This window comes from Mastacembelus armatus, chromosome 5 (assembly GCF_900324485.2).
Source record: "Mastacembelus armatus chromosome 5, fMasArm1.2, whole genome shotgun sequence".
NCBI classification, from domain to species: domain Eukaryota; kingdom Metazoa; phylum Chordata; class Actinopteri; order Synbranchiformes; family Mastacembelidae; genus Mastacembelus; species Mastacembelus armatus.
The window spans coordinates 27,115,564-27,125,533 of record NC_046637.1 but is presented as its reverse complement, the minus strand read 5'-3'; the positions used below and the strand labels follow the sequence as shown (position 1 = coordinate 27,125,533).

Below are 9,970 nucleotides of genomic sequence, written 5' to 3'. Positions count from 1 at the left end.
AAAAAGGGGAAGAAAAAGAAAACTAAAAGCATCCTACATCCTGAAGCCATCTTTGTCACACTGCTATGCTCTGGACTCCAGTTGTCTAGATCTGATTATTAATAAGGTAGGTGCAGAGGTAATAGCTGTCATGGCATAAAAAGAAATGAAAATGAAATAATTTAGTTGTGGGTGGTAGAGCAGATTTCTATTTTTAGTCCGTGCAGCATAAATGTTTCATGCTCTGTTGTGTTAAGATTCCTGCTTAGGATGCACGTCTCTCTTTTGCATTACAAAATATACTTTTGGATTCTTTCAGACTGGACTAATCTATATCTTCATTATACTTCGCTGTTTCTGCTTACGTGAAAAATGTGACACTGGAATAGTTTTTAACTCATGAGTAAAGTTTAGGGAAGAATTTAGTTTTCTTCACAATAACCAACACTTTTTCAGATTTAGTTCTACAGATTAGTAAAATAACTAATTGTTACACCAAACACGTTCTTTATGAATCATTCAATTAGTGTGCAGAGATACAGCCAATTAATATTTTTGGTTTGGTTCAGGTGTAGTGGCGTTGGAAAAGAGCGGAATGATGTCCTCCGAGTTGAAGTGGCTGATTGTGATCCAGCTCCTGCTGAATGAACAGGCTCTGTGCAGGTTCCCACCTCCTCTGATCCCGAGGAACGCTCTGCCTCCAGGAGCCGACTTTCCTCAGGCGACAGAGGAGATGACCAAACAGGACCATCAGTCTCTCCTCGGATCCGAAATCCAGCTTGGTCTGTCAGCTGCTGGTTCTGGATCAGTGGCTGCAGAAAAAGAGAGAGTGCGCTCTGCCAAACGTATGATATCAGTCCTCAGGGCAAGACTTCAGGGGCAGATTCAAGATCATCTTGACATTCAAGGGAATGTCACCTGTCTGGAGTTGCTGTCTGCCAGCACTGTGGATGACCCGTTGTCCCTCATGCTGCCCCAGGAGCTACTAGGTCTCTCTTTAGTGCCTGTCTTGGTGGTGGCAGATTGCCCAAAGGAGGCGCAGACCCTGATGTTAAAGCTGTATGACCTGTTGGGAGTGGCTGATACTGAGGAGCTCCTGCTAGAGGTGGAAAGTCTGATAGAAAGGAGGATGAGCAGGCCAGCATCTACATCAGCACCCGCATCAGCAGCATCACCTTCAGAGAGGGATCATGCAGGACACCACATGGAGGCTGTGATGTTTAACATCCAGCAGCTGGCGATGGCTGGAGAAGGCACCTCTAAACTGGAAGGACATTGCAAGGGTTGGGCCAGGGTGAATGGAACCGTGCTGGTTGGGACAGTCATGGAAGGAACCACAGGTGGACTGGAGGAGGCTGTGAGCAGCTGTGAGAGACTGGGAGTCCTGTGTGCTGGTGTGACCAGCAGTGGGCCATCCACACCAGGCCGGTACCATGCAGTATTGAAGAAAGGCAGTCGTGTTCTGCCATCTGAATCCTCAGGGTCTGAATGTTGGCTCCGTCAGTGCATTGTGGAGGAGGATGTTTCCATCCCCGCTGCTTCAGGTCGACGGATGAAGCGCAGCCCCCAGAGGAGCTGTATCAACAAAAGCGAGGAGCGCGTGTACAACGTGGTGGAGTGGATCCCTGCAGTCAGCACACTCTACAACCTCGGCACAGCTGTGTATTACGCATCGGTCAACTGCTCCGAAACAGCCAAGGAGAGAGCCATCCTCAGTGCCGTTGACCTGGGCACAGATGCTCTCATGGTCGCCACAGGAGGGACTGTTGGAGTGGCAGGTTACGCCCTGGGAGCAGGGGTGAAGACCGGTGTGAAAGCTGGAGTTAGGTATCTGCTCAACTCCATGAAGCAGGAAGACGACGTGCTGGTGAACCAGTTCAGCTGGGAGGAGGGCATCATCACCATCCAGTAGACGGAAGAGTTAATAAATCAACCTGAGAAGCTTTAGCAATAAATGTTGTTAGTTCATACATTTTTAAAACAAGGAGATAGCATAAATAACAGGCGTAACTGAAGAGTAACAAATTGGTTTACCAAACTCTGTTGAATTATATTACTCGGAAAATCAGATTACACATTATCATATTACTCAGTGGATTATCAGAATTGTGTCTTGAAAGGGGAAAAAGCTTTGTGTGTGTGTGTGTGTGTGTGTGTGTGTGTGTGTGTGTGTGTGTGTGTGTGTGTGTGTGTGTGTGTGTGTGTGTCCATACACAGACATAATTTTACATAATTTGATGAAATAATTATTTTGATTGAGTTTAATCTCAGTTGCTTTCAGTTAGTCTGTAAATTTATGCATGTTTGTTGTTTTTTGTAATGGAAGACCATCTAACCTACAAAATAAAATGAAACTACAGTAGCAAAGTTAGATTACAGTAACTGTAAACAAACCCTCACCAAGTAAGCTTTTAAACATTTGCTTATAGAAAAACATGCTTTTTGCATATAATAGGAAAATAATACAATTCATCATGCCAACTTTTAAAAACTGGTCTCAGGAAATTAACCCTCAAGACTTTAATTTTGCTTCTGTCCAGTGTCTTTCCCTCTGTTTACTTTTCATCACTGTTGCAGTTTTGTTTTTTTTTTTTGCCATCAAAACCTTTTTTAGCTCAGTCATGTTCCCACCTCGTGTAATTACAGGGATAATAGACTGAGAACTAAATTTTGTTGTTTTCATGTTTTTATTCTTTAAATGTTAATACATTGTGCATTAAATATGTGTGCACACAGTGGCTGTCAGTGTGTGAGCTTAGTTCATAGGTTGTTGCAGGGTAAGGCTGTGTTATGCTAAAATAACAATGGGCTGTTTAGAGTCTATGCACAATAAGAGAAGAGATCATCCAAAAAAACCATACAGATCAACTTAATGGTCCTTGAAACAAAACGTCTACTCGTTATTGTTTCACATAAGAAAAATGTTTGTCAAAAATGATCATCATGAAGTTAGATATGATTAGATCTCTTCTGATTCTGAGAGCTGTCCTGTGAACTTTGAGAACTTTCTCTCTAAAGTAACCTGGTCGGTTAAATATCAGAATCAGAATCTGTTTCATTAGACAAGCATATGCGCAAACAAAAATCAGTCTAGGTGTTGCCTTCCCTTAAATAATATTCCAGTATCACGTGTAGTTGTCATGAGTCCCTCTGGGGACTTCCTGCCAGAGGACTCTTATTTTGTGTGGCTTTCCTGTTTCCCCCTGTTCTGGTCTCTGGCAGCTTTATGTTGGTAATTTGTGTTTATGAGCTTCACCTGTCCCCGTTATGTTCACCTGTGTTCTATCACCTTTTGTGTTCTCCCTATTTATACCTCCCTTGTCCCTTTGTTTAGTCGCTGAAGCATTAGTTGCATTTAGTTGGATACTGTGGATGCCCCTTGTAGTATTTGTGTTTGTGTAGTGACCGTTTCACTCGGTCTTTCGAGTTACCGTTCCATTCGGTTTTTGGTTTTGTGGTTTGTGTTCGTCCTGGAAATCCCGGGAAAGAATAAACGCCTCAGTTGTCCTGCATTTGGGTCCTCACCTCTCCTCCTTCTCACCACACCACCCACACGTTCGTGACAGAATGCTTCTGCCAGAAATGGACCCAGCAGGACCGGCCGAGAGTTTGTTCCCGGAGCGGTGTCTGAAGGACAGTGTCACCGCGCTCCGGATGTGTCTGGGTTTCGCCCCGGATTACACGCTGGGACTGATGGTGTGTGGCCAACAGCTGCGGGGACTGCAGCATACGCCGCCCGAGACCTCCAAGAAGAGTGTGAGAACGGCGTTCCAGCTCTTCTCCTCCCTCCACGCTTTTCTGGAGGAAGGCAGAGATAAGCAGGCTCCTTTCCAAGGCGTCAAGAGCAGGTGCCTCGCGGTTCTCCAGTCGCCTCCACCGGAGTTCCGGCCTCCCACCACCTCGGCTCCTTCCCTCGCCCCGGCGTCCCAGTCGCCAGAGTCCCAGCCTCAGACACCGGTTCTCCCGCCACCAGCTCCTGAGCCTCAGCGGCTGTCCCCAGCAGAGGCACGCGCCATCTGGCAGGAGGTGAAGGCCGAGTCCCTGGCTCCCTGGGATCTGGTCCCCGCCTCCGCCGGCGGCACACCCGCTGCTGCCCAGCCCGGGTCCCTCCTCGCTGCTGCCCAGCCCGAGTCCCCCCGCTTCGCTCGACGGGATTACCGACAGCGACGGCGTCGGAGCAGAGTGGCGGAATCTTCAGCTCGGCAGTCGGAGCTCCACGCTACCACCTCGCCGCTGCCGCAGCAGCCCGAACCCTCGTGTGCCGACGAGAGCGTCCCCGCGGGGGTTCCGACCAGGATCCTGCACCCTCAGTGCGCCGACGCCAGCGTCCCCGCTGAGGATTTCCCCAGAATCCCGCTGCCTCAGTGCGCCGACGTTCATGTCCCCGCTGAGGCACTTACCCCGCCGCAGGAACCTCAGCTCGCCGACGACGGCGTCCCCGCTGAGGCACCTTCCCGGCCTAGTTCCGCGAGCTCCGGTGTGCCGACGTGGCCGTCCCCGCCGGAGCCCAACCCTGCCTGCCAGACCTCCAGCGTGCCGACTCGGCCGTTAACGCTGGAGCCCTGCTCAGCCAAGTCACCCAAGTCACTCAAGTCACCCCCTCCGAGCCCTCAGCGTGCCGGCGACGTCTTCGTCCCCGCTGAGGTCCCGATCCGGATCCCCGAGCCTCCGCGCGCCGACGACAACGTCCCCACGGAGGTCCCGGCCCAGCCTGTTCTCGTCCCTCAGTGTGGTGATATCGTCCACGCCGAGGCTCAAGCTTCAGCTCCAGCCCTTCCAGTTCCAGCCCTTCCAGTTCCAGCCCTTCCAGTTCCAGCCCTTCCAGTTCCAGCCCTTCCAGTTCCAGCCCTTCCAGTTCCAGCCCTTCCAGTTCCAGCCCTTCCAGTTCCAGCCCTTCCAGTTCCAGCCCTGCCAGCTCCAGCCCCGCAGCGTCACGTTGTTGGCGTCCGCGTTGAGGCCCAGCTACCAGCGCCACCGGAATCCCCTGGATCGTCCGGACCACCACCTGAGCCAGAGCCTCCGCAACAGCTGCCGTTTCCCGAGCTGCCGTTTCCCGAGCTGCCGTTTCCCGAGCTGCCGTTTCCCGAGCTGCCGTTTCCCGAGCTGCCGTTTCCCGAGCTGCCGACTCCCGAGCTGCCGACTCCCGAGCTGCCGACTCCCGAGCTGCCGACTCCCGAGCTGCCGACTCCCGAGCTGCCGACTCCCGAGCTGCCGACTCCCGAGCCGCCGACTCCGATGCCGACTCCCGAGCTGCCGACTCCCGAGCTGCCGACTCCCGAGCTGCCGACTCCCGAGCTGCCGACTCCCGAGCAGCCGACTCCCGAGCAGCCGACTCCCGAGCAGCCGACTCCGGAGGATCCCGAGCCACAGCCGCCGCAGCAGCAGCAGCCGTCGCCGGGGGATCCCGAGCCGCAGCCGCCGCAGCAGCAGCAGCCGTCTCCGGAGGATCCAGAGCCGCAGCAGCCGCTGCCTTCGTCCCCGGTGCCGCAGCAGCCGCTGCCCTCGTTCCCAGTGCCTCGGCGCCGCAGCCAAGCCACACGCGCCGAGGCTCAGCCCGCTCCTCTCAGGCCAATCCCCGCGCCTCGGTGTCGTGTGCGGGGCGCCCACGTCGAGTCCCAGCCACTAGCACCACCGTGGCCAGAACTGCTACCGTGGCCCGAACCTCTGTGGCCGGCGGATTGGCCCGAACCTCCAGAGTCGTTGGAGTGGCCAGGACCTCCGGATGGGTTAGAGTTCCCGGACCCGCCTCCGCTCCCAGCAGATGATCCTGAGCCGCAGCAGCCGCTGCCTCCGTCTCCAGTGCAGCAGCAGCCGCTGCCCCAGTCTCCCGAGCCACAGCAGCTTCCCCGGCCGTCTCAGCAGCACGAGCCACAGCAGCTTCCCCGGCCGTCTCAGCAGCACGAGCCACAGCAGCCTCCCCGGCCGTCTCAGCAGCAGCCTCCCCGGCCGTCTCAGCAGCAGCCTCCCCGGCCGTCTCAGCAGCAGCCTCCCCGGCCGTCTCAGCAGCAGCCTCCCCGGCCGTCTCAGCAGCAGCCTCCCCGGCCGTCTCAGCAGCAGCCTCCCCGGCCGTCTCAGCAGCAGCCTCCCCGGCCGTCTCAGCAGCAGCCTCCCCGGCCGTCTCAGCAGCAGCCTCCCCGGCCGTCTCAGCAGCAGCCTCCCCGGCCGTCTCAGCAGCAGCCTCCCCGGCCGTCTCAGCATCCCCTGCATCTCCTCGGCCGTCTCAGCATCCCCTGCATCTCCTCGGCCGCCATCTCCAGAGTCCCCGGAGCCGTTGCCGCCAATGCAGTGGCTACCTAAGTCTCCCGAACGGCCCCGGACCCTCGCCTGTCTCAGAGGCCGTCCTCCCGAACGGCCCCGGACCCTCGCCTGTCTCAGAGGCCGTCCTCCCGAACGGCCCCGGACCCTCGCCTGTCTCAGAGGCCGTCCTCCCGAACGGCCCCGGACCCTCGCCTGTCTCAGAGGCCGTCCTCCCGAACGGCCCCGGACCCTCGCCTGTCTCAGAGGCCGTCCTCCCGAACGGCTTCGGACCCACGCTTGCCTGCGAGGCCGTCCTCCCGAACGGCTTCGGACCCACGCTTGCCTGCGAGGTCGTCCTCCCGAACGGCCCCGGACCTTCGCCCGTCTCAGAGGCCGTCCTCCCGAACGGCCTCGGACCCATGCTTGACTGCGGAGCCGTCCTCCCGAACGGCTCCGAATCTTCGCCTGCCAAAAAGGCCGTCCGCCGGAACGGCCTCAGACTTTGTGTGCCCCTGTCAGGGGTCATAAACTGTGTTCCCACCCTCCCACCCTGGACTTTGGGTGGAACTCGTGGGCCGTCTGGAATCCGGCCTTGAGGGGGGGGTCCTGTCATGAGTCCCTCTGGGGACTTCCTGCCAGAGGACTCTTATTTTGTGTGGCTTTCCTGTTTCCCCCTGTTCTGGTCTCTGGCAGCTTTATGTTGGTAATTTGTGTTTATGAGCTTCACCTGTCCCCGTTATGTTCACCTGTGTTCTATCACCTTTTGTGTTCTCCCTATTTATACCTCCCTTGTCCCTTTGTTTAGTCGCTGAAGCATTAGTTGCATTTAGTTGGATACTGTGGATGCCCCTTGTAGTGTTTGTGTAGTGACCGTTTCACTCGGTCTTTCGAGTTACCGTTCCATTCGGTTTTTGGTTTTGTGGTTTGTGTTCGTCCTGGAAATCCCGGGAAAGAATAAACGCCTCAGTTGTCCTGCATTTGGGTCCTCACCTCTCCTCCTTCTCACCACACCACCCACACGTTCGTGACAGTAGTTGATCTCTAAATGTAATGGGAAGGGTTAGGGAACAAACTGGTTTTTGTTTAATCAGATAATCCCAGCACAGAACACACAGCTTCCTAGTACTGCAGTAAAAAGCAATAGTTCCCAGAAGTTACAACACTTTGGATGACCTGTCTCATTATTTTGGAAGAGAATAACCTGTTTTAAACCTCTTTCTCTGGTTTTCACATCTATATATCAGTTTATCATATTAAAGGCAGGCAGGGGCAAGTTTTTCCGACCTGACTGACCAGGCCTGCAGAGCCTCCAGGTACAGTGGGTGCAAGTAAAGAAATGTCAACACCTTTGTGTGTTTAAGCAGTGATAGGGCTTCAACTCCAGCATGGTGAAACTGTAGACTGGATATAGGTTTTGTTTTTATTCTGGGCTCTGTAGCTGACACTGCACTCAGACTGAACTGTAGCCAGAACGTCAGGACACTCTCCCTAATAAAACATAATAATAATAAATACAATAAACATAACATTTGGACAAACAATGATCCTTATGTTTGTCATGTTACATTGTAGAGCAGAAATTTGATATCAGGGTCTCTGGGTTTACACAATCCACTCTGCAGCTCAGATGACACATTTCTGCTTGGCATATTTTCGTTTTATTTTCCTTTAATCAAAATCCAAACTCATTGCTCGTTTTTATAAAAATGTGTCATGTGTGACCTCTAGTGGTGAGATCCTGAAGTGAAAAACAGAATAAAATCAGCATCCCTGAAATCTCATTTTAGTATTAATGAAATGAGGCAGGTTGTGCCTGCTGATGGAATAAATAATAGTTTATTATTTCACGGTAAATCCATGCTCTTTCAGTAGACAGAAGAAATTGTTTATTTGAAACTTGTAGATAACTATTGTAAAATCACAAATAATAGTGTTTAACAAATTATATTTTGCTCATGTTATTTTTTTGGCACTTGTGCTCTACCTTTTCCTTCAGAGGGTTTCTTCTGCTCCACTACCTAATAGTTACTTTGTATACCCTCATTTTATATTCAATTGATTAATATCAATTTAAACATAAATTGTAAATAAAGTTATGTATCGTCACCTTCTTAATGCAACCACAGGGGGGCACAATCCAGTGTCTTCATGTGCCAGTCCCAAGTCCAGGTAAATGCAGAGGGTTGTGTCAGGAAGGGCATCCGACGTAACATTTCAGCCAAATCAAACATGCAAATCACAAATATGACTTCCATACCAGATCGGCCACTGGTGCTGTTGACCTACAGGGTGCCAGTGGAAATTGGACTACTGTTGGTCGAAGAAGGAGAGGAGGGAGGCGTGTTCATAGGCAAAGAGAGAAGAGGAAAGAGGAAAGCAGATTACGGAGACTTGGTGGTGGAATGAGGAAGTTCAGAAGTGTGTTAAGAGGAAAAGGTTAGCTAAGAAGAAGTGGGACACTGAGAGGACAGAAGAGAACAGACAGGAGTACAGGGAGATGCAGCGTAAGGTGAAGGTAGAGGTGGCAAAGGCCAAACAAAGGGCATATGAGGATTTGTATGATAGGTTGGACACTGAGGAGGGAGAGGTGGATTTGTACAGGTTGGCGAGGCAGAGAAACAGAGATGGGAAGGATGTGCAGCAGGTTGAGGACAGGGATGGAAATGTGTTGACAAGGTGCCACAAGTGTGATGGAAAGATGGAAGGAATACTTTGAAGAGCTGCTGAATGAGGAAAATGTTAGAGAGCACAGAGTAGAAGAGGTGACTGTTGTGGAGCAGGAAGTAGCAAAGATCAGTAAGGATGAAGTGAGGAAGACGTTGAAGAGGACGAAGAGTGGAAAGGCAGTTGGTCCTGATGACATACCTGTGGAGGTATGGAAGTGTTTAGGAGAGGTGGCAGTAGAGTTTTTGACTGGGCTACTTAACAAGATCTTGGAGAGTGAGAGGATGCCTGAGGAATGGAGGAGAAGTGTTCTGGTGCCCATCTTTAAGAACAAGGGAGACGTGCAGAGTTGTGGAAACTCCAGAGGAATAAAACTGATGAGTCACACAATGAAGTTATGGGAAAGAGTAGTGCATGTGACCCCTGAAGGGAGTAGCTGAAAGGAAAAGAAGAAGAAGAAATGGCTTACACTTCCCCATGGTCTGTCACAGTAGTGGGAAAAAAAGAAGTGCACTGTTTTACCAAAGTCATTTATTCCAGAAGTAATTTGGCCAAAGTCAGGTTCACAATTAAGTTGCAAAGGCAGGTTCATAAATTAGCCTAAATCATCTAATCCTCTTATGTTACATAACTGAATGACAGCATTATTTGCATGTCAATAGCCATGTGTTGTCAGAACCTTTTTGTGTGAAATGATTAATAAATATAATATACTGGATATCTGATTCAGTTTTTTCGGTTTTTTGAAAAACTTGAAAATATGACTTAGGCCATTATTTTAAGAGGGTGACAATATCATAAATTATAAAACATTAAATTAGTAACAAGGAGGACATTTGTTACTAAAACATCTATTGGTGGAAGTGGTAAGATCCCTGTGTACAGAAATACTCCGAGGGAAAGTCCTGCATTTGTTATTAGCATCAAAACATCTCATAATGCAGAACAACATATCAAATATCTCTGGATTGTAATGAATGAGTCACTAATGTGCATTTCCATTGACTGCTCATGGCATTCTTTCTGGGGATCAATAGTCTCCAGTCCTGTGGGTTAATGGTTTTGAAGTATTTGAATACACGCACCACTT

At 51.1% G+C, this 9,970-nt stretch overlaps 1 protein-coding gene across 1 annotated transcript; it reads left to right on the top strand.

Annotated features, from left to right (window-relative positions):
- apof (apolipoprotein F) lies at nucleotides 1–2,171 on the top strand. Its single transcript, XM_026306919.2, has 2 exons — nucleotides 1–106; nucleotides 549–2,171. Exon 2 carries the CDS (start codon nucleotides 575–577, stop codon nucleotides 1,889–1,891), a length of 1,317 nt encoding a protein of 438 aa, XP_026162704.1. The 5' UTR covers nucleotides 1–106; nucleotides 549–574; the 3' UTR covers nucleotides 1,892–2,171.
- The last annotated feature ends 7,799 nt before the right edge of the window (nucleotides 2,172–9,970 follow it).

What these genes read in the sequence shown, in the direction of transcription:
- apof (XM_026306919.2), top strand. Translation starts at nt 575, where the DNA reads ATGATGTCCTCCGAGTTGAAGTGGCTGATTGTGATCCAGCTCCTGCTG.